Below are 23285 nucleotides of genomic sequence, written 5' to 3' on the forward strand. Positions count from 1 at the left end.
TGAGATTGATTTTGGCGGGGCAACTGGTAGCTAAATATCGCGCGCGTGTGAAAATGAAAGTTTCTGGGTTTTGATTGATTGATTAACGTTTTGGAAATTTCTTTGCATTTTATTATTGTTGACTTTTCTATTGCCATAACTACACTAAAATTGTGCCAAAAGGACAACAATGTTTGAAAGACCAGATGGAATTGAGAATTGTCGAATTTGGGTCGATGGTTGTTTCGATTTTGCCCATCATGGTATGTCCTTCATAATATCTTCTCGAATGAACCAATTTACTAACTCCCTTTTAGGGCATGCAGGAGCAATGTTACAAGCACGTCAACTAGGTAAAGAACTTTACGTAGGTGTTCATTCAGACGAGGAAATCCTCGCCAACAAAGGACCATGTGTAATGAAATTAGATGAACGAATGACCGCCGTTGACGCCTGTAAATGGTCCACAAAGGCCATTCCTAATGCTCCATATGTGACTGATCCCAAAGTCATGGATGAATATGGATGTAAATATGTTGTTCATGGTGATGATATCACTACTGATGCCAACGGAGAAGATACGTATCAAGTTGTTAAAGATTTAGGTAAATTTGTTGTTGTTAAACGGACTCCTAATATAAGTACTACTGATTTAGTAGGGAGGATGTTATTGATGTCGAAGAATCATCATTATCCTGATTTGAACGTGGCTAAGAATTGGCCCAAATTAGTTAATGACGGGGATAATTTGGATAGATTCACCAGGTATGCTACTGATGAAACTGGATTGAAACCGGGTGCTGTTGTCTATTTAAATACCCCTAACGAATTGAAAACAATTGTTGAGCCAAAGAAAGAAGAAGAAGAAGCCAACACTGAAGATGAAGATTCCAAGTATGTTTATATTGATGGTGGATTTGATTTGTTTCATCCTGGCCATATTGAAGTATTGAAATTGGTTCATCAACGAGCTCAACAATTGGGTGCAAAGGTTATAGTCGGTATTCATGATGACTTGACCGTCAACAAATACAAAGGGCTCAACTACCCCATAATGAATATCTTCGAACGATCATTATGTGTATTACAATGTCGTTATGTGAATGGAATTGTTTTAAATGCACCATACATTCCTACGCCACAATTTCTTTCTAAAATTGGTAATGTGGTTAAAGTATATCATGGGCCTACTGATGTTGATAAGTCTGTTTATGATGAAGTTGCAAGGGAGAAAGAAGGAGTATTTGAGAGTTTACCTAAACACAAGTATGATCATATGAGTACTGAATTTATTGTTGATCGAGTATTACAAAACAAAGCAGTTTATGTTGAACGACAAAAGAAGAAAGGTTGGAAAGCAGAAATGGAAAAAGTATTGGAAGCAAATGAACGGAATAAGAGACAATAATTAACTGCGGTGGTAATGTGTGTTAATAAGCGGTAGAAGAGAGATAACAAGAACTGTTTGATTGGTGTGATTCTTCAAAGAAAAGAAACACCTCTCTAGCTTGTAGTTTGTAGTTATATCGTTATATCATTATTTTGATTATAGGGTTTTTCTATACAAAAGCTTTATAAAAAAAAGAAGTAATCCATAATCAAAATATAATTCATCCAAAACCTCATCAATTCGTTTCCCATCATCAAAAACATTAATCAGTAAATACAAGTAAGTATGTATGTCTCTTTTTCTTATTATTTAACCAAATTTGGCATCAATTGAATTATTCAATTGCATCAATTTCAATTCATTAACATCATGATTAGAATTTCTTCTACTAGTGCTTTTCTTATTAAACAAAATGAAATCAGATTCATCGCCATCTTGGCCCCAATTGTTCTTTCCAGCTCCATTCTTTTTGATCTTTGTAGGATCAGTATTGATATATCCGTTATGAGTAAACCACTTTGGTTCTTGGGGACGTTTTTCGTGGACGGTCCATTTCTTTGTTTTTGACATTGTTGAGTGTGGAGTCAGTATCTGTGTATATATGTGTGTGTAGTGAGTTGTAGTTGTATTGAGTATAGTAAGTTTGTTATTAAAGGAAGTTGAAAGTAGAATATAGCAGTAATTCGAAAGTAGGAATTGGAAAATTGTTGCGCTATTTATATAGTTTGCTTGTTGGACATTTTAAAAAATGTTGTGCATTCTAAAAGTGTGGAGTATTCATTTTAGATTACCTCCAAAACACACCTTTTCCAAGTATTGCGTATACTTCCTCTACTTGCTATAACCATATCACTCCTTTGTACTATATGAATCATCGCCTGTATATAGCCAGCACACTGCCTCTCCATTGAATGACTTTTGTTTATGACTCTATGGAGTTATTGTTGTTGACTGTTGAATGAAGAATGAAATCAGGTGGTGGTTGTTCGCAGTGTACTGCTTTGTGTTGTTTCCGAATGATTTTTGTGCTACCATATGCTCTTTAGATAAAGGAGAGAGGGGAAGTATACGTTTGATAACAAAACTAACAAATTGATTTGAATTGGATCAATTTATCCAAAAAAAAACTGTGGTGGTAAAAGACATGTTGATGCTTGACGGTTAATTGAAAATTACCCTATAACAAATTTGACATTTTATAGAATGAAACCCTCGGCTTCAATAACTAACCTCATCCTCGGACATCTGTTCTTTTATCAGTTAGTCATTTAACTAAAGATAGTATCACCCCCTTTTTAATGTTTTCTTGTTTTTTTGCTTAGAGGGTCACGCGAGAATTAGATTTTGTGTTTTGTTTAGCATGTAGAGAAATCCAAAAGTTGTAAACTAAAAATAAACAAAAAGCATAAACCGCTCTCGGTATTTTCATTTGGCCTGTTCCGGCCACGGTGTTAATTGATCAAGCAAGCTTTCATATGTCTAACTACAGTATGGTTGTTACCAAGAACTTTAAATTTTAATTTCTTAGCATCGCTGTAGTTTCTAGAACCTTCTATTGTAATGAATTTCTCTACCCCAAAAGTATCTAGAACTCCACCGAATATCACCCCTTTGAAAACGAACGTTACTATGGGTTTGTGTGGTTCAGATATTGGAGACAGTAGATATCTCTATTTATGATCCTAAAACAGAGAGATATTTCACATTCTTTAGAGACTGAAAGTATGAACAAACCTACTCGAGAAAGTACACCAGTAAATAGCTCTGGAGAAGTTCCAGTGCGCCACTCTTTCTTTAACTACATATCAACTCATCAGTAACGAGGCTACTTTGTATCTATTGCTATACATATTCACTTAAGGTTTTTTTCTAACTGATTATGTGCTTCTTAAAAACCACCATCCCTTTTCTCTATACTCTTGAAGGCAAAAGGCGTGTCTGCTACCAAATTCAGCTTTTGTTTTTGCAACTTTCCATAACAAAAAGTATGTAAACTCCGACACTTAGCATACAGATCAATTCTACAGCATACTTCTATTTCCAAACCACTCACTTTCTTTCCATCAGAGCTCTATTTTCCGTCTACACCCTACACATTTTCCTCAACAATGAAGTTTCTTTCATCTATATTCATTCTCAGTCTCACTTTTGCAACCACTTGTCTATCAGACAAAGCCCCCAAAATCAAAAAAAATCCCAAAAATATTGTTGCCATTGCTGATTTTCCCTTTGGTGGTGATAAAACTATCAAAGGAAATGTTGTCTTTACTTCCAATGGTAAACATGTAAATGTTCATGTTGATATGACTGGGTTCCCCCATAATGAAGGTCCTTTCTATTACCATATTCATGAACGATCAGTACCTGAAAATGGTAATTGTGAAGCTTGTGGATTACATTTCAATCCGTACAATTCTAGTCCCGATTGTCTTGCTCAAAAGCATGATGGATATTGTCAAGTTGGTGATTTATCAGGTAAACATGGAGCTATAAATAGTACGTGTTTTGAATTCAAATTCACTGATCCTTATTTATCATTAAACAAAAGATCCAAGAGCTATATCGTTGGTAAAAGTTTGGTGTTCCATTATGCAAATATGACAAAATTGGCTTGTGCTGATATTGAATTGGCTAATGATTTACGTATTCAAAGTTTAATGGATGAGTATGTTCAAACTGATGATTCAGTACAATTGACACAATTGAAACAGTCTTTGGATCAAGGTTATTCTTTTGATGCTTTGGAGGCTTTGAAAAATGAAGTTTACGAAAGTGATGATGATGAAGTTGTTAGTGAATTGTTATCACCGTCTATGGAACAGGAGATTAAAGAGCCAAAGGAAGAAACCCAAGGTGAGCAGCAACAGGAGAATATTGATAATGAACAAGGTGACAACAATGAACCAGAAGATCTTTCCCGATCAAAGAATTTCAAACATATTTTACAAGATGTCAAAGTGCTACCTCAAAGGTTGGTCAACAAGACAAAAAATCATTGGTCCAAGGAAGACGAAAGTAAATTTGGTAGGAAGAATATTGACAAGTTAATTCATCATTCTTCAATTCAATCACCAAACTCGTCGGAAATGAAATTATATCAAAATCAAACCAATGTTACCTTGCATGGAATATCAGATGATTGTTCACCAAATTCAAGTTCTGCCTTGTTTGCAACAGTATCAACTTCGTTTCTTTATGCATTGATAAATTCTGTCATGATTGGCTTCATTGTCATGGTGATAATATAAAAAGGCATTTGAACAACGGCTTCATAGCTTTATTCTCTCATCCTTTGGACGTTATCTTCCTTTGGAATCCAATTCATAGTTAATAGCATAATATGATTAACAATCAAGTTTAAAGACATTTTTATTCCATGTCTATTGTAAGATCATGGTTGAATTTTTCATCTTTTTTAATCCGAATAATCTAACACAATCAACGTAAAAGCCACGTCCTTCATGGTTTAAATTGCCAAATTGGAACTTGTGTACTCCACCAAACATATCAATCTTGATTGATGTATCATCATCAATAATATCTTCATCTAACCATTGTTGTATCTTCAGTAATGGAATCAATCCCGGCATCACTTGTGGTAGTTTATACTCATCGGTTCTGCCTATATCGTAATCACTGAGTAATTTCTTAGCTTCCTTTTTGGCATTTGCATAAATATCAACCCCACCAAAAATATCTTCAGCAGCATTGTAATTCACTTCGCTGATTGAATCAGGTTTAGTATGTCCCGTGGCTTCATAGTCAAGCTCCTTCCCCTGTTTAGTGTCCCCAATGATACCAATAACAAACAATCGACCATTTTTCAAGTATGGTTTCACATCTTCCATGGGATAATATGTTTCACTACAAACATCAAGAATCTCTCCACCAAATTTTGCCTTGTAATTCATCTTGTCACAATCTTCAACATAATATCCCAAATAATACCAATCATAACCTAAGGCTTGACACATTTGAAGCTCATTAATACCCAGGATTGTACCTAATGATAAATGAGCATAATCTGGATCCCAAATAAAATAAATTGATGAAACCCCACTAGGTAAAAAATCCAACACTGATATTGCAATGAGTTTGTCGTGAAGATAATAACATGCATGTGTAGGGCCAATTCGTTTCTCTTTAGCATTGTTTGACCAGTTTGTAATATCTAGACTTTCCCATTGGTCGTCAGTACCTCGTTTTTCCTCACTAGTGAATGGCGAGTCGCATAGGAACCTCGTAAATGATTTCTCAGTTATATCATCAGGATCATCATTGTGTACAGCAACTTGATACTTCTTATATAGTTCGTACTTCTCTTTTGTGAACTTCGATGGTCCATAGTTGATTTTGAAACTGGTAGATTTGACTTGTGCTTCCACCATTCGATCTAAACTGAATGAATTTTTAACTACGGGACCCAATTGAGACTCATCAGGACAAATTTCCTTAATAAATTTGTTGATAGCCTTGCGTTGCTTCTTTGTTGGTTTGAAATATGACATACTGGTACGAATCGTATACAACCGACAACAAGTTCTTAGTAAATCACTTTTGTACAAAAAACTTCCCGACCTTCTGAACCCCTGGTTCATCAATTCATCATAGTTTTGACAAGTCATTGAAGTAATTGATGACCCCACCATTATCGATTGCTTATCTCTTCCGACCCCGCCTCGCTGGATCCCAGTTGAGGTCTTTGCTTGACTTTCTAAAGCATAGTAGTCCTGTTTAGTATCATTACAATACCCACAATGTCTCTCTTTTATGTACAATGGAGCTGAAAAAATCATAGATTGATGGTGGAGATATACTAATTGACATGAGTAAAACTTTTGGCAACAGGACCTGAGAACGGGAAAAAATATATATATATATAATTAAATACGAAGATTAGAATACGCTGTGCTCTTCATAAGTGTTGGTGATAAGGAATAATGTTATCTCTTTCAATCATTGCGGTTACTTAAACATCTATCATGCCACAATGGCTTGCAATTCCTATCATATCTACAATACGCAGAGTCTTTTCAGAAGGGTTTTGACTTTAAAACTATTCATCCCATACCTTTTCTAGTAGACAATGCATACAGAACCATCAATTAAACAAAATACTTCTAAATCAATGATATTTGAATAACAAGTAGAATATAGTTTAACGGATACATATGAGGTAAGTGAATATATGAATATACAACCTCTAACGTTCGTAAAATTAGATCTCGACTCTTCTGTCATTTTATCATTTTGATGTAAAGCTGGAACTAAACCTTTCTCATAGTACGATAAACAACACCTTTTGTGCAAAAAACTATCTGATATTGCAGAGAAAGTCTTAAAAGTTTCTCTCATATCTCAGCAACATCCTCCAACTCGCTAAAGATCGGTCAAAGCAGTGGAAACGAATCATGGTTAGAATCCAAAATACTGAATGAGACTTTCCTACACTACTCCTTATCCCTATAATCTTGGGGGGGGGGGGGTTGAATGGCTTTGTCGAACAGTTTAATGCTACATTTAGGGCTGCATTAATACAATCCATTGTATTTGTAGTGAACCATTTGCAACATAACTCTGATAAAACAAAGAGTTACTTGACAACAGATTCTCCAGTCTCATTCGTGATCATCAAGTCCTTTAGTGAGTCACAGCAAAGCATGGTTCTTATAAGTCATAGATTCCCTTCACCGAATCAGACAATCTTTTCTCCGCTTTCATTAACCGGCCTTGTGAGGCACTTATAATACCTATGTTATATTCAACTGTACGTGATATTCCAGTTCCAAATAAGTCGACTAGAGCCAATGATTCTGGTTGTCCATTGTCATCCTCAATTGACGATTAGTTCATTTTTTAACCCCGCCATGAGGTTGTCACGGATATATACAGCATGCTTCACTGCGGCATTGATATCATTAAATAACAATAAGCTTCTATGTTCTCTACCTTATGAGGGTGGAAAGTTGACCTCCTCAATGAGATCAAATTATACACTTCATGATTATATGCGTATTGCAACCCTTCAATAAATGTATCGTCGTGGTGAACAATGTTACTTTGTCGTAATTTTATTTATGCGACACAGCGCTTTTTTTACCGCCTGGAAAATGTTTGATTGTCATTACTCCTTACTTTATTTTACAAAACAAGGGGGATCAAGTGTATACATCAGTTATCCCTTTTCAAATTTATATTACATCCATTGCATATTACTTCACTTCATATAGTATGAGCTCGACCAAGACAAGTCCTGCCAAGAAGTCAACACAAATTCCCGAAGCTAAGAAAGAATCCGACATAACAAAAAATGGTACGGACGCTCCTCCTTCTACAACTAGTGAATTTGATGAAGACCCATCAATCCTTTCTGATCCAGAAGATTACTTGGAAGAAAATGAATCACTAGATATGAACTTGAGCCGAGGTGATCAAAAAGTTTGGTTGGTGAAATTGCCCAAGTATTTGATGGATAAATGGAATGACCCTGAGTCAATGAAGAAAGGAAACCAACTAGGGAAAGTGAAAATTAGAAAAGACCCCAAGGGTAAACTAGAAGTAAAGCTTGTATTAGAGAAGAAAGAAGCGGATATACCACGAGAATATGATATCAAGATGTTGAATACTCAAGTTCGCAATTCTTACGCCTTTACCGAGGAGAATTTGAAAAAATTTAAACAAGAATTGACCGAAGTTGGTGAAATGCCCCAGCAGCCAGAATTGAAAGAAACCGATGAGAAGAAGAAAAAGTTTCAGCCAAGAAGAAAATTCAAATATTTCCGAGTGCAAAAGAATGGCGATGGTTCTGATGGCCAACCAATTAGGAAATACATTCCATTTGTTAAAACAATCCCCAAGAAAACCAGTCTTCTAGGTAAAGTTGTCCACGATTGTCTGATTGTTCCATCAAGAAGAGATCAAAACTATTCTGTATTAATTAAAAGTCGTGATGCTAATATACAAGGTCCACCAAAACCAAAAGTCACATTACTTAATGAAATCCCTGGAGTTATTCAATCCAATGCTGGTCCCTCAATTAAGGGTAACAATACTTCTGTTTTCCTTAAATCTACTCAACCTAAAAACAAAGCTGATGGTAGAGCCATTAGAATGCCTAGGCAAGATCTTTTGGACTTGTTGTTTAGATTATTTGAAGAGTATGAGTATTGGTCTATCAAGGGGTTAAAAGAACGAACAAAACAACCGGAATCTTATTTGAAGGAATCGTTAGATTCAATTGCAATTTTAATTAAAAAGGGTCCCTATACTTCAAAGTGGGTGTTGAAGCCGGAATATAGAAGATTGAGAGATGCAGAAAGAGCAGCAAGATTAGGACTTAATGACGATGAAGGTAAAGAGAATGAAGAGCAAGCAGAAGGGGACAATGATGATGAGGATATGGAAGATGTTATTTGAGCAGGACCCCTTCTCTCTTTGTATAACCATTTGGTGAATGAATATAGTTTTTTCGAGTATCGTATAGACTGGAAGTGTAGATTTTTGCAGTTATGAGAAATAACACAAAAGTAAAAATACGAAAGATAAACGGCACCTCTTTAAAGTACGTAGGTAAATGAAAAATAGCTCAGTTCAATGAAGCTCTGGATATTGATATAGAGGATTTCACTTAACCTCATATTCATGCAAATGCATTAAAACGATCATGTCATGTCGTGGATTAGAGTTCAATCACAAGTGACATGGTATTATGCAGCGAGACACTAACATAGTCAACCATAATCTGCAAGTAGAAAGGCGTAATCGAGATTCTGGGTTCGCAGAGTTTATTCCACTTCGACTTGTATAGATTCGGTTATAGTGATACAATTACTTCACATATATTAACGTTGAAGAAAGAGAAATAAGGGTTGATAAGGTTGAGCGATCCCGGAAACGCCATTTCCTATTCAGTGGAATTCAGTTGAACAGAGCACCATAAGTTCTCATTAACTTGAACGTTGGACTCGTATTAAGGAAAAGAGTCCTTTTCGTCAAATAATTCAAACTCGATACTTCTCTGATACAAAATCCAGTCCCTCTTTCGACTCTTCCCATTATACTCATCAACTCTCCTACATTGAAACATCCATCCTATGATAATGCAAAAAAAAATTATATCATTCCATTAAAAAAATGTTACACACATTCCATCATCATTCAATCTCCATTCAAACACCTCGTTTACAAGTTGGTGATTTTCAAAGTTGGTGGCAATGATTGTTGCAATTTCTTAGCTTTAGTAGCATCGTTAACAACTAAAGTGTATTGGTATTTAGATCCTCTAACCTTGAATTTAGTTTGTCTAAATCTTTTACCGTTAGCATTGATCTTGCTGTTGACTTTGACAATAGCTGATTTGACGTCTGATCTTCTAGCTAATTCGACGAATTCTTTTATGTCTTTAATTTCCTTGGCCATTGTGTGTTGTGTTGGGTAAGTGGTGATACTATGGTTCTTGTGGTTTCCCTATCAAAATTTAATTTTTCACTACCAACCTGAGGGATGGTTTGGTTTTTTTTTTCTGTTGATGGTGGAGGTCGTGCATGTGCAAACTAGGGCTGAGCCCTAAATGGGGTTGGTTAGTCTCACGTCGATTAAACTCTACAAAGAGCAGAAGACCACCACCAAAGACGAAGTAAAAGGACGCGTGCAATTATTCCAAACCTATTTAACTCCTTATAAGTGAATTGTGAATGACAGCCTTATCACCAAATTCGGTTGCAAAATATGGTAGCGCTATGTAGATCCTGGTTTCAAGGCTGTCCCTTCCGATTGTTGTACTGCTTCTCTTTGAAATTAATTAGTCGCTTAACACTTATAATCCATTTGCGTGTCAATTCATTCATCATAATATTACTTACATTTTTACTCCCTGTAATTTTCAGACTGGAACTTCTTGCATGTATACCCACATTAACAACACCAATTGGCCAACAAACATTACCAATACTCAATTTCATATAGCTTTCATTGGCTTTGTTGAATTGATTAGATTGTAGGTAGTAAACTATTGTCGACAATGATACAAGTGCTTCTGTAGGTAATTTATCACTTCGCAACTTGTACAAGAGATTAACGATACCCTTCTTTGTTTCCTTTAATAGTAACGCATCCTCGTCAGATTCGTCTAATTGTGATTCCCATTCACGGATTATTTCTTTTAAATACACTCGGATTTGGATTCTCAATCGATGCCGGTTTTGCCCTGCTTCAATAATGGAGTCAAGGACTACGGTTTGTTTTGATGGATCTTGATAAAATGGGTCTTCTTGATCAAGCCAGTCTTTGTATTTCTTATTTCGAAGATCCAATTGTAATAAGAACTGTAACCTTTTGGATTTATCATCTTTAGACAAGCTACTGTCGTATTCGTTGTACTGTTTTAACTTTTCATCGATTTGGGCTTCACTCAAACCGTCCTTCTTGGGATTGGCTAAAAAAAACTCATCATTTGGTGAAAAGTCACCAATGGCGTGTTTATCTAAGCCTTTTGCACTGTCAACCTCTTCATCTTGCTTTTCTATTGTGTGATCTTGTCGTTTTACTTCGTCTGTATTATGCTTTGCCCTCTTTGACTTGCTTGAACTTTTATGTGATTGCTTCTTTCGTTTATTGATTTCTTTTGATAAGATGTTTGAAAAGTCCATTATTTATATTTGTCATATAAGTGAAATTTGCTTATAGTAGTCCATTCTATCTAAACTCCGCTCTTTCTTTGCCAATATCACAAGCGATTTTGCTTGCGCTACAACAAAAAAAATCACAATTCGGAAAACCCCCAACATTTGTACTCAATCATACACCTACAAAGCAACTGGACGGAAACCACATACAACTGGCTTCAAACTAGGAAATTTAGCCACTTTAACTTATCATTGACCGAAAGAGATCAATTGCAAGATACCCAACCCGTTTGTCACAGCATATTATTTGATCCGCAATATCCCCCGTTCACAATATGTCAAGTTCTGACACCAAAAATTCCACCACCAGATCCAATTCAGATGCACAGTCACGGCTTGATAACATCAATAGCACTCTAGCAGATGCTGGAAGCACGAGTGGTGAATTGAGAGCTAATTTTGCATCCTCTTCTGAATCATCGAAGAGCAAGTCACATTCTGAGGGCAAGAAACTACAATCATCGCCATTGTTATCCTCTACACCACCTGTTGTATCAAAGGCTCTTGTCAGAGCGTACCCATATTTATTAATAATCAATAAAATCCTAGCAATTGCTACATGGACCAACGAAGACTACTGGGTTAATATCGTTATTGTGAGTTTGTATGCTTTTGCAGTATTGTACTTTGAAAATTTGGTGACATGGTTTGGTCATTTGATAATCGTGGGCGTAATAACTTTGTTTGCTTTGTTGAATGAAAAAATTATTGAGGAGACTAGAGTGAATCCCACTTTAGATGATGTGGTTCATGCATTGACTGCTACATGTATCAAAGCAGACATGTTGATTTTTCCTATAACTTCGTTGTCATTGACGGCTTATGACATCAAGAGGCTTTTGTTTACGACCTTGTTCCTTACTCCCGTTTACTTGATTGTGACTTTCTTGTTGATCAAACCTCGTATTATTTTGTTATTCACAGGCTTGTTTTTGCTTACATACCATTCATCCTATTCGGTCGTGATCAGAAGAATTATTTGGAAGATCAAAGCCGCTAGAGTTATCTCCTTCTACTTGACTGGATTAGATTTGTCACAATCAAGAAAGAGCTCTTTATTTGCAGCTGCGTTTGCCAAAGTACAAAAGAATGAGAATATTGATAACCCCTCTTCTAAGCCAGTTCGATTCACCTATGTTATTTATGAGAACCAAAGAAGGTGGCTAGGTATTGGATGGACATCGAATTTGTTATCGTATGAAAGAACACCTTGGACTGACGAATTTTTGAACGAGAGTAGCTCAATCGACACATTTAAACTACCAAATGCTGCAACTGATGACACAAACTTGTCCAGTGACCCCAATTTGCAAGGAGCAACTTGGAGATGGGTAGACAAGACTTGGAGGTTGGATTTGACTAACGATGGTGCAATAACTTTGCCAAGTTCAAAACGATCAAAGACAACAGCCAATCCTTCAACCGATGAAGGATACATTTACTACGACAATGTATGGAAGAAGCCATCTACCGAGGATACATTTTCCAAATATACAAGAAGAAGAAGATGGATAAGAACGGCAGAGTTAATCTACAACAGCAATAACAAAACATCAACAGTAGAGGAGCATTTGGAAAATATTGATGATTCGGTAAAGTCCACTGGAGCAAACACACAAACTACAAGTCCTTCAAGGACAAAGAATTTGAGATTTGCTGAGGAGCCGGAGGTGAAAGAATCAACTATAAGTGAAGCTGTAGAAAGCACTGATAAGAAGAATATATAATTATGATAGTCGAATGATAGCATAGTAAAACACTAGCCACAATGTAATAAAAAATGGTCTGATTTCCTCCTTAGTCGAGGAAGTGGGACTTACCGTTATTCGATTAATTATCGTTCGGCATTCTCCGCACTGCTCCACCAAAAAAAAACGTATTAGCCCGAAATGCATCGCGCGGTTTTGCGAAATCAATTCTACTCCCCTTATCCAAGTTAATTAATTTGATAACAAAATTATGATTCACAGAATTGTATAAATAGATCAATAAATCACCCTTCCGTTGTTCAGTTTTTTCTTCTCCTCATTAATATCATATTACAACTATAAAACACATCTAATACAATGGCAGAATTATTCGACAGCTCCTACGGTAAAGCCAACGTCAAGTTTTTAAAAGTTAGAAAAGATGCTTCTGATCCAAACATTCAAGATGTTCTTGAAGCTAATGTTCAAGTATTGTTGAGAGGTAAATTTGACACTTCATATACTAAAGCCGATAACTCATCAATTGTCCCTACTGATACTGTTAAAAACACTATTTTGGTTGAAGCCAAGACCAATAATGTTTGGCCAATTGAATCATTTGCCGCTCACTTAGCCAAACATTTCACTTCGAAATATGATCAAGTTGAAGGTATTGAGGTTTACATTGTTCAAGCCAAATGGACTAAAATTAAATTGGAAGGTAAAGAGCATGCTCATTCTTTTAGGCATGAAGGACCAGAAACTCGTCAAACTTATTTGAATTATGACAAATTGACTAAGAAATTGACCTTGTCTTCATCAATTAAAGATTTGACTGTTTTAAAATCAACCGGGTCTATGTTTTATGGATACAATGTATGTGATTACACTACTTTGAAGCCAACCAAGGATAGAATTTTGTCTACTGATGTTTCATCAACTTGGACTTTCGATCCAAACCAAATTGGATCTTTGGAAGATGTTATCGGGAATGGTAAGTTGTTTGACCGTGCATACAACGAAGCAAGAGATGTCACATTGGAATTATTCTGCAAGGAAAACTCTCCATCGGTACAAGCCACCATGTACAATATGGCTGAGAAAATCTTGGCTAATGTTAAGCAAATTGCTACTGTTACATATGTCTTGCCAAACAAGCATTACATTTTGTTTAACTTGGAATGGAAAGGAATCAAAGATAACAAGGACTTGTTTTACCCATCACCAGACCCAAATGGGTTGATCAAGTGTACCGTTGGTAGAAAAGGTGACAAAGCAAAGTTGTAGATTGAGCGGCTAGAAGCCACCTTCGTTTGAGCTTGCTCGTATGTGGTCTTTTCAATTCATAGATTGTATAGTATTGAATATATTGATTAAACAGAGAACTTTGTATTGCTTCGGTTGAATCATCATCAGTCAAAGGCGCGACTCAAAGTTGTGAAAAAAAAAAAAAAATTCCATCGAGATGAACCGATAAGCACAAAATTGAAGCATCTGGCCAAATGTCAAGAAACGTGGTACTAACAGTGCTTGCTACTGCTGCTATAACAACAGCAGCAGTAGAAATCTACCATAGATACAAAGGGTACCTAAAGGAACTCACCACGAAAACTTCACAGCCTGTCAAATCACGAAAATTCTCACCTGGTGAATACTCCGAAGAACTCATCCGTGAACAACTAGCAAGAAACTATGCATTTCTTACCGAAGAAGGTATGGCAAAAGTACGAAACCAAAGAATCATAGTTGTTGGTGCCGGTGGTGTTGGATCATGGGTTGCAACCATGCTTGCACGATCTGGAGTTGAACATTTACGAATTATTGATTTTGATCAAGTATCATTAAGTTCATTAAATCGTCATGCAGTGGCAACTATTTCCGATGTTGGTATTTCTAAAGTTGATTGTTTGAAAAACCATTTATTGCAAATTGTACCTTGGATTGAAATTGATGTTCAAAATAAGTTGTGGAATTTGGATCTGGCTCAAGAATTGTTGGATTTCAATCCAACTTATGTCATTGATTGTATTGATAATTTCGATACTAAATGTGATTTGTTAACTTATTGTCATCAACATAATATCCCAATTGTTTCATCGGGTGGTGCAGCTACTAAATCTGATCCAACGAGAATCAATGTTGCTGATATTTCCAAAACCGAAGAAGATCCATTATGTAAAAAAATACGTATTGTTTTGAAAAAGAGAGGTATAACAACTGGTATTCCATTCATATTTTCAGCAGAGAAGCCTGATCCAAGAAAGGCAAAACTTTTACCATTAGCAGAAGAGGAGATTGTCAAAGGAGAAGTTGATCAGCTATCAGCATTAAAAGATTTTCGTGTTCGTATATTACCAGTATTGGGTACTATGCCAGGTATGTTTGGTTTAGCCATTGCCACATATATATTGACCACAGTATCTGGTTATCCAATGGAACCTATTGAAGGTAAAAACAGGTACAAAATTTATGATGATATGTTGCAAAGTTTAGCTGGTCAACAATTGCGAATTGGTGAAGAAGATCAACGTGTTAAAATCTCCATGGCTGATGTCAATTACATATTGGAAGAAGTGTTTAGGGGTAAATCGCCGATTTCAAACTACTCAACCAGATTGGCATTGAGTAAATGGGATCCATCAAAGGAAATTAGTTTGCAAAATGTTGTGGTTATGACAAAAGATGAACAAAGAAAACATGAAAAGAGGATATTGATTGGCGGTGAAAAGTTGGAGGATGTTTATCTGAAAGAAGTTATTGATTTGGTTAAGTCAAGACATGAGGATGAAGCTTATTACTCAAAATTTAGATAGGGTTTCCCGTGTACATAGAATTTACATAAAAAAAACAAAGTTTCAGCATTTATCACTGAGCTTATCTCCGTACACTCTTAATTACAAAAAGCAGGGTTTTATTTTCCGGAAAACCCTCAGTCTGATTTCTACTCATTCATCAGTAGCAGGATGGGATTTTATGACAAAACTGTCCTATTCATTCATATTTTGTTGTCGTGGAGATCTCGTTTAACTTCCCGAAACCATCTTCTAGAATCGCTGTGCGAAGATTGGCCGTTGGCGTGAAAACGAAAAATCCCGAAACCCATCTTTCACTTTTCTATCAAAGGGACTCACAACCCCCAACACACATATATCTAACGTACTCGCCAGGCTGTGTTCCAGATGCTCCCATTCAGACCCATAGCTCCCTTGCGGTCATTATTCCGTATTACAACAACACCATCACCAACGCGAACCTATATTAATTCATTGCGCAATTCAATCAGAACATCATTCAAACGTACATCCTTTAGGTTCAACTCTACATCATCAACCGCTCACAACATCCCTCCCCCACCAAGGGGCAAGAAACCACAAGGTATCAAAGCGTTAATGAAAGAATACGGATACCCTGCTTTAGCTGTCTACTTGGCCCTTTCGATGATTGATTTGCCTATATGTTATGTCCTTGTTCATTCAATGGGACAAGAAAAGATCCAATATTATGAAAATAAAGTGAAACAGGCATTTGGGTATGGAGTCAGTGATGCTGAATTAAAACACCAACAAGAAGTGCAAAAAATCGAAGCTGGTATTGATCAAGATGATAATGCAATTGAGGAACAAAAAGCGGCACAACGTGATCAAAGTATAATTCAATATGTAATGAGTCAATTTTCATGGACGGAATTTGCCATTGCTTATGGATTACACAAGAGTTTGATTTTCATTAGATTGCCAATAACAGCAGCCATAACTCCAGGAATTGTTAAATTGTTACGTGGTTGGGGTTTTAGAATAGGTACTGATAAATTGAGTACTACAGCAAATTTAGCTAAAGATTTAGCTAAGAGTGGATATAAGGATATTACTGCTAGTAGTGGTAAATTTGGTACTAGACCCGGTAAGAGAAAATGGTGGTGGTTTTTTTAAAGTGTGATAGAATTTTGACATGTAAATAGATTGGTTTACCAAGAGCAAACTCCCATTGACATATGTAATAATGTTCTGTAAATATCTATATTTACTGTTCTAAAAATATCTCTAAATACCTTTTCTCTATATACCCAATAATTTCTTCATTCGTTCATAGACAAAGAATGAACAAGCAAACATTGGTACAACTTTCATATATCCAATACTCAACCCAACAAAAAATCCCTTGAATCCATTTTCTCGATAAATCAAACCAGCAGTGTTTTTAAAAGATAAAAATTGACCTCCACCAACAGCACCACCAACTTGCATTCTTCTTCGTATAAGTTCAAACGGGTACGCTGCAGTTTGGGAGCACAACCCTGAAATACCACCTGCAACTAGTTGAGCATAAGCTTTCAAAGGTGGACGTGATTCTCTTGATGATTTGGTTTTGACTGATGTTGATGTAGATGATTTTGTAGCTGGATGTACTGTATATTCACGTAATGGTTTTGATCGTAAAATATCATGAAGTAAATCATGTGTGTAGAAAGAGACACCAGCATACGGAATCATCCCCATAATAGTGGGTGCAAATCCACGATAAAAATTACTTATACGTTGAATATTAAATGGTAAGATTCTTCTCATTATAGTTAACCATTGTGGGTCATTTGATCTTATAGGTGGATTTTCATTATATATGATTCGAACCGTTTGGAAAACCCTTCCTCGATGACTTTGGATAAATTGTTGATGTTGTGGATGAGCTTTCAAATGGTGCAAGTTTCTCGTTTCAAATGCTAATCGTACACGGATCAAATCCAAGGGGTAAGTGAAGAATACAGAAGCTAATCCTGATAATGAGCCAGCAAGAAACCTTCTTCCAGCAGTTTCATAAACATCATTGGGTATCAAAATTGTTCGAATTTGTTCATAAGCAACAAATTTGATCGCAGCATAGGGGAAAATTCGCAACAAAGTTATAGAATGACCCTGATATAATCCCCATATTCCATCACTTGACCAAATTCGTTTCCCAGCAAGTACCAAACCATGAAATGTACCTCTATATTTTAGAAATTCAGGATTGGAAGTTTGAAACAAGATCTTGATACGATCCAATGGTGCAACTAGCGTCTTTGCGGCGGACCCAGCAACACCACCAGCAATACCGGAAAGAATGACATAATGAAGACTTTGTTTATCGATTACTTTGATGCTTTTTATCGGTGTTGATTGATCGTTGGAATAGTGGCCCGGTAAAGGGATCGTTTCATTTACATCATCATCCTCATCTTTGAGCGATGCGATGTTGGTATTATTAGATTGAGTGTAGAAAAGACTTTTGAATCCCCTTGATAGCCTTGATGTTGCTACGTTTGAACCTTGGGCAGTCGGAACTTGTAGTGGCGGGGGAGCTGGAGATAATTGTTCCTGTGAAGTCGGGAACAGCAGTTGCATCGGCAGCGATGATGCTTGATTCCGTAGTATTTCATTCTCTGACATCTAGGTTATCGTAAGTCGTCAAGGGGGGGTAGTGAGGGTGGTTTATTATGTGTATAGGTCTTTATTGAAAATGCAATGATGATGTATTTAGTTTCTCGACTAATTTTTTTTTTTCCTTTTCCTCTCACGCTCAATCGTCCGGGGTAACAAATTTCACCACTCCAGTGAGATACAAGAGTGGTTTAAAATTCTACGTTGCGTAGAGAATGTCGAGAAGAAAAGATGTCCTATAAGCTACATTATATACTAAAAAATATCTTTAGAGACCCTCTCCAAATATAAATCCTTCTTGACTTGTATTCCTTTAGTTTTTATTTTGTATTGATTATTAATCTGGAACTGATTGTTGGTTTTGAATGATTTCATTGTTGTTAATGTGAGATTTGTAATTTTTCCGATGCGTGTGAGAACAATTTTTTTCTTTCTTGGTCTATTTCACTTAGGATGGTAGCTCAAGTGGAGAGTGGGGTGGGGAGTGTTTGGTTTTTGTATTACAAGGCCAAATTTGCAACCCACTAGAGCACTTTTGCACCAATTTTCAACCATCAGACTTAAAAAGTTTCGATATTACTCATACGCAATTGCCGTTTAACAAACGATGAGGTTATTATATAATACATTTCGTGTTTTCTTTTTAGATTTATACAAGTTAACAGTTAAAAAAAAATAAAATGAACCATCAATATACTCAAAACAAAAAGCATTCATCAATAAAGAGCTTGTCAGCAGTAGCTATACCTTTTTCACCTTTTGACAACAACTGGCCCAAACAACACTTAATGTAACCTACTATTCTAGCTTTTCCACACATGATGATCATTCTTTAACAAACCAATTATTCACAATAACATCAACAACTTTCTAGTTTGATTCAAATTAGTTTATATTAGCAGTACAAATAACAAAACAAACAAATAACAAAAAACAAAAACGATACAAAAATTAACAAAAGCAAACAAAAAGATCAAGTGTATATAAAAAAAACGATAACAACAAAAATAGGATTTAATAATTAACAAGGTTCATTAAATTGGTAAGATCAGAATTGGGTGTAGTTATTCATAGCAGGTTCATTTTCTTCTATCAACTGCGTCCTCCTTTATGGACCTGCTGGTGAAGCACTACTTGGCGGTCTGTATCCTGAAGTTCTATCCTTATGATAACTTGAAGGCGATCTACCTCTAATCACCAATGGTGGTGATTCAATTGATCCCAACAAGATTGGTTGAATTTGTGAATCTTCATCTTCAACGATTCCCAATAATTCACAAGATAAAGTGAAATAACGAGCAGCAGTACTAGTAGATTTGACTCTAATTGAACTTGTAAATTGAATACGCTCAAATCTAGCAACTTTGGAAATTGAATCACTTGGGTAATTACGTAAAATTGAATGATCTTTAGAACTATCCAATGCATAATCACCATAATATTGTGCTCTGTCGAAAAAGAAAATCTTATTCATGTTTTCAATCTTGTTGTTGTTACGTTTATTACAGCTGGCTTTAACAGTTTCATGATCAGGTAAGTCACCAGGTAACGCTGGATAAATTGGTGGTGGGAATTGTGGACCTTTATCTCTCTTAGCAGTGTGTTGGATCAATGAAATAGCAACATCATCATCGGAACATTTGGCAACTAAACGAATGGCAAAGTAGCTGATATCCAATCTAGTTTCACCAGCATGATGAGCATGGTGAGGATGATGTGGGTGATGATGAGGTTGGGCAGAACGTGGATGATGTGGATGGTGATGTAATCCATTTCCATTTAATTTGGATTTATCATAAGTGTAGAATTGATTTTGAATAAATCTACCGAAATCAAAATCTTGTAAATTGAATGAAGCAACCAAAGTAAAATAATTACGTTTGTAACCAATCCAGGTACCAGTTTCACCCATTTCAAATCCACGATCAATTCTGGCATGCAACATGGGGAAAACTTGCATATCATTAGCTTTGCAATAAACGGCTGCATGTTGTTTCATCATACCAAATGGAGGTCCAACTCTAAACAAATCACTTGATCTAGGAGCAACTTTTCTAGTAGCTGATTCCATCATTTCATTTTGACTAGCACGTGCCAACATCTCCATATGATGTTGTTGAGCCAAAGTATGAGCATCAAGAGCTCCTTGCTCATGAGCATTTGGATCAATACTACCAGTTTGCAGATGTAAGTGAGCAGCAGCGGCGGCTGCTTGTTGTTGTTGTTGTTGTTGCTTCTGCTTCTTGGTTTGACGTGGTTGTCTACCATTTGCACCTTGTGGTTGAGGTGTTGGTTGAGGTGTTTGATGATGTGAAATTGGCACTGATTGAGAAAGCGGGTTATGTGCTAGATGGTGCAATTGAGGTGGTAATGGGGTTGGTTGTTGGGTTTGAGCTTGTTGTTGGGAAACATTTGGAATTTGGTGACCCAAATGATGCAATTGCTGCTGTTGAGATTGTTGTTGATACGCCATTGGATTGAATTGGAGGTTGAGGTGATCATGGGTATCATGTGCACCAGTGGCACCGGCAGCACCACCTGCTGGATGCAAGTGAGGCAATTGTTGTTGTTGGTAGTGTTGTTGATAAGGATTTGGAGTCATCAATTGGTGATGCATTTGTTGATGAAGTTGATTTTGTCCTCCATAATGTGCTTGTCCTTGAGCTGCAGCGGCAGCGGCGGCAGCTTGTTGTTGTTGATAAGAAATTTGAGGAGTGTGCAGTTGAGAATGTCCTTGTTGACCCAATGAATGAATTGGGTAATGGTGGGTTTGTTGAGGAAGTGAGTGCATAGGCAAATGTTGCATTGGTTGTTGTTGAAGTGGTTGCAAGTGAGTAGCACCATTCAAGTGACCAGAAGCATCATATCCATAAGCAGATGGAGCACCACCACCAGTAGCACCTGAATGTTGTTGTTGCTGCTGATGGACAGAAGAAGCACCACTACCAATTGGGTTAGATTGTTGATAGTGAGAGTGCAATCCACTACCATCATCATTAGAACCAGTTGGGCCAGTAGAATGACTGGTGGCAGGAGTACCTGAAGATTTCAAATGTTGATTCATACTTGATAAAGAACCTGGAGTATTGTTTGTGTCGACTTGAGAAATACTTGGATCTTCATGAGACAAATTCATCTTCTTCTTCCGAAATCAGCTCGAAGGAAGGAAAATATTGGAATGGAATAAGACAAACTTTAAAGGCTGAAAAGGAGGAGCGTCTTTAAAGTAGCAACGTCTGGTGGGGGTAAGCTTGAATATACTGTAGTAGTTAGATCAAATTAAACTCTACTGGTGAATACAATCTAACAAAAGATGTGTTGTTGTTGTTTGTATATGTGAATGTATGTCCTTTAGATTGTGATACTTCAACGAAGAAGAAGTAAAAAAAATTTTGTGAACAAAAAAAGTATAAACAAAAGTAAAATTGGAAAACTTTGACTTTGAAAAAAAAGAATGGAAATCACTTAACAAACGGGAGGAAAAGCTTTGATTGAGTTGCTGTGGTAGTAGTGGGGTAGTATGTGATGTCTCGATTCTTCTTCTATTTGTTGTGATTTGTTGTTGTGATTTTGTTGTGGTTTTGTTTCTTCTTCGATGATTCGCAAAGTGGAAGAAGAAGAAGAAGTTGAAGAGTAAAAGTTTTTTCTGGTGTCGTTGAATTTCTTTCTTCACAAAATTAATTTTGTAATGCTATTCAATGTCTTAGTGCGTAATTGCTTATATGCAGTATGCCTGTTTGTGTCTGTGCCGTTTTTCAATATGTGTCTCAGTTTGCACAAAAGTCTCTCAGTCTATTGCTTTTGGGTCAAGGTTAAAGTTTCTTGACTTTCTTCAGCTAGTTATACTAATCGTAGAAGGGGAAGTGTGAAGCGACAAATATAAACTATTGGTAGAAGGAGGGGGACGGTATTGGATGGCAAACAATCAAAGGGAAAAAGAGAGAAAGAGAAAAAAAAAAAGGAAGACAAAAATGAAATTTAAAGGACAAAATCAATTTCTTTTATATCATCTTTTTACGACACACAGTTAACTCTATAAACAACTAAACAAAAAAAAAGAAACTGAATGTTGAGATGAGTTACCTATAGTCTATAGCAAAACCTTTGGTCAGAAGAATTGTACCAGATACCTATTATTAGAAGTTTTAACCAGTTAGTCGCATGGAGAACTGTTGTGTAGTTAGTTGTTAATATAGTTTTACGGTCGGTTGTTGACAGTTGAGTGTTGAACAAAACAATACAAATTATGTGTAAACATATATTATTAGTTTGTGTATTGGGTCTGTGTCTGACTGCTATTTGAAACTTTCTGTGTCTGAGTCTCTCTTTCTCTCTGTTGTTCAATAAGAGGGCAACAAAAAATATAAAAATGAATGACAAAATTGATTTTGTAGTCGAAAACTAATTTCTTTTTTGTCCTTGTTTTTGTGTCGTAATAGTATTTGCATTGTCCATTTCATTTCTGTGAACAAAATTGTCCGTTGTCATTTTTCTTACATCTGACTTTGAATGCAGTTTAACTACAGTTCCATCATATTCAGTACTAAAGCTGACCCAGGAAGATGCTATCACTTTGTTCAATTGCTAAGGGATATCATGTCGTATATGTACACAGGGCAAACCCCCTATGAGCAAAATTTTTATCCATCCTTTGCATGTGCAATGATTTAAACCTCTTCGCATAAACCTTGTTTATTTGTTCTTTGTGCACATTTTTCTTTGTAACTACTGGACACTACTCTGCTTTCTTCTACCATCTATCTCGTTATGTGAGTTCTTGACACTGTATCGAGGAGTGGTATCCTAAAGTTAAGTTGATTGAAGAGCCCCTCTAAGAATATCAGAATGTGTAGCTGTCAAGAATACACATCCAGAACCAGTCCAAAGGGGAAGAGGTAGTGTACTTGAGCTACTAAAATTTCTTTTTCTTATTGTTTTCAATGATTGCTATTCTTTGTAACTAAAAAAAATTACATAAGACAAAAACAAAGCATTAAAATAAAACGCCCTTTTATATTTTTCTTTTTTTATTTTTCGCGTACTAAATGAAATTCCTATTGTTCTTTCTTTTACCCTGTCTCCCCAACCGTCTGCTGTTGTCCTTTTTTTTGTCGATAATACACACATCAAC

At 36.2% G+C, this 23285-nt stretch overlaps 13 protein-coding genes across 13 annotated transcripts; 7 read left to right on the top strand and 6 right to left on the bottom strand. All coding sequences in view use genetic code 12, as the record gives it.

Moving 5' to 3' along the window:
* Nucleotides 1–169: 169 nt before the first annotated feature.
* Nucleotides 170–1387, top strand: CORT_0A12850 (Muq1 choline phosphate cytidylyltransferase/phosphoethanolamine cytidylyltransferase; the record flags this gene model as incomplete). Its single annotated transcript, XM_003867058.1, has 2 exons — nucleotides 170–242; nucleotides 297–1387. The coding sequence occupies 2 exons, from the start codon at nucleotides 170–172 to the stop codon at nucleotides 1385–1387; spliced, it is 1164 nt and encodes a 387-aa protein (XP_003867106.1).
* Nucleotides 1388–1678: 291 nt separating this feature from the next.
* On the bottom strand, nucleotides 1679–1939 carry CORT_0A12860 (Stf2 protein; the record flags this gene model as incomplete). The annotated part of the gene is made up of 1 exon (XM_003867059.1): nucleotides 1679–1939. One exon carries the CDS (start codon nucleotides 1937–1939, stop codon nucleotides 1679–1681), a length of 261 nt encoding a protein of 86 aa, XP_003867107.1.
* Nucleotides 1940–3477: 1538 nt separating this feature from the next.
* On the top strand, nucleotides 3478–4617 carry CORT_0A12870 (Sod6 copper-and zinc-containing superoxide dismutase; the record flags this gene model as incomplete). Its single annotated transcript, XM_003867060.1, has 1 exon — nucleotides 3478–4617. The coding sequence occupies one exon, from the start codon at nucleotides 3478–3480 to the stop codon at nucleotides 4615–4617; it is 1140 nt and encodes a 379-aa protein (XP_003867108.1).
* Nucleotides 4618–4749: 132 nt separating this feature from the next.
* Nucleotides 4750–6165, bottom strand: CORT_0A12880 (Ate1 protein; the record flags this gene model as incomplete). Its single annotated transcript, XM_003867061.1, has 1 exon — nucleotides 4750–6165. One exon carries the CDS (start codon nucleotides 6163–6165, stop codon nucleotides 4750–4752), a length of 1416 nt encoding a protein of 471 aa, XP_003867109.1.
* Nucleotides 6166–7600: 1435 nt separating this feature from the next.
* On the top strand, nucleotides 7601–8785 carry CORT_0A12890 (hypothetical protein; the record flags this gene model as incomplete). Its single annotated transcript, XM_003867062.1, has 1 exon — nucleotides 7601–8785. One exon carries the CDS (start codon nucleotides 7601–7603, stop codon nucleotides 8783–8785), a length of 1185 nt encoding a protein of 394 aa, XP_003867110.1.
* A 765-nt stretch (nucleotides 8786–9550) lies between these two features.
* Nucleotides 9551–9787, bottom strand: CORT_0A12900 (Rpl38 60S ribosomal ribosomal protein subunit; the record flags this gene model as incomplete). Its single annotated transcript, XM_003867063.1, has 1 exon — nucleotides 9551–9787. One exon carries the CDS (start codon nucleotides 9785–9787, stop codon nucleotides 9551–9553), a length of 237 nt encoding a protein of 78 aa, XP_003867111.1.
* Nucleotides 9788–10122: 335 nt separating this feature from the next.
* CORT_0A12910 (Prp18 protein) lies at nucleotides 10123–11016 on the bottom strand (the record flags this gene model as incomplete). Its single annotated transcript, XM_003867064.1, has 1 exon — nucleotides 10123–11016. One exon carries the CDS (start codon nucleotides 11014–11016, stop codon nucleotides 10123–10125), a length of 894 nt encoding a protein of 297 aa, XP_003867112.1.
* A 311-nt stretch (nucleotides 11017–11327) lies between these two features.
* Nucleotides 11328–12779, top strand: CORT_0A12920 (integral peroxisomal membrane protein; the record flags this gene model as incomplete). The annotated part of the gene is made up of 1 exon (XM_003867065.1): nucleotides 11328–12779. One exon carries the CDS (start codon nucleotides 11328–11330, stop codon nucleotides 12777–12779), a length of 1452 nt encoding a protein of 483 aa, XP_003867113.1.
* Nucleotides 12780–13118: 339 nt separating this feature from the next.
* On the top strand, nucleotides 13119–14027 carry CORT_0A12930 (hypothetical protein; the record flags this gene model as incomplete). The annotated part of the gene is made up of 1 exon (XM_003867066.1): nucleotides 13119–14027. The coding sequence occupies one exon, from the start codon at nucleotides 13119–13121 to the stop codon at nucleotides 14025–14027; it is 909 nt and encodes a 302-aa protein (XP_003867114.1).
* Nucleotides 14028–14242: 215 nt separating this feature from the next.
* Nucleotides 14243–15553, top strand: CORT_0A12940 (molybdopterin-converting factor; the record flags this gene model as incomplete). The annotated part of the gene is made up of 1 exon (XM_003867067.1): nucleotides 14243–15553. The coding sequence occupies one exon, from the start codon at nucleotides 14243–14245 to the stop codon at nucleotides 15551–15553; it is 1311 nt and encodes a 436-aa protein (XP_003867115.1).
* A 366-nt stretch (nucleotides 15554–15919) lies between these two features.
* Nucleotides 15920–16669, top strand: CORT_0A12950 (Nat2 N-terminal acetyltransferase; the record flags this gene model as incomplete). The annotated part of the gene is made up of 1 exon (XM_003867068.1): nucleotides 15920–16669. One exon carries the CDS (start codon nucleotides 15920–15922, stop codon nucleotides 16667–16669), a length of 750 nt encoding a protein of 249 aa, XP_003867116.1.
* A 126-nt stretch (nucleotides 16670–16795) lies between these two features.
* On the bottom strand, nucleotides 16796–18163 carry CORT_0A12960 (Leu5 mitochondrial carrier protein; the record flags this gene model as incomplete). The annotated part of the gene is made up of 1 exon (XM_003867069.1): nucleotides 16796–18163. The coding sequence occupies one exon, from the start codon at nucleotides 18161–18163 to the stop codon at nucleotides 16796–16798; it is 1368 nt and encodes a 455-aa protein (XP_003867117.1).
* A 1099-nt stretch (nucleotides 18164–19262) lies between these two features.
* Nucleotides 19263–21290, bottom strand: CORT_0A12970 (Ndt80 protein; the record flags this gene model as incomplete). Its single annotated transcript, XM_003867070.1, has 1 exon — nucleotides 19263–21290. One exon carries the CDS (start codon nucleotides 21288–21290, stop codon nucleotides 19263–19265), a length of 2028 nt encoding a protein of 675 aa, XP_003867118.1.
* Between the last annotated feature and the right edge of the window lie 1995 nt (nucleotides 21291–23285).

Source organism: Candida orthopsilosis, assembly GCF_000315875.1.
Source record: "Candida orthopsilosis Co 90-125, chromosome 1 draft sequence".
Lineage (NCBI taxonomy): Eukaryota > Fungi > Ascomycota > Pichiomycetes > Serinales > Debaryomycetaceae > Lodderomyces > Lodderomyces orthopsilosis.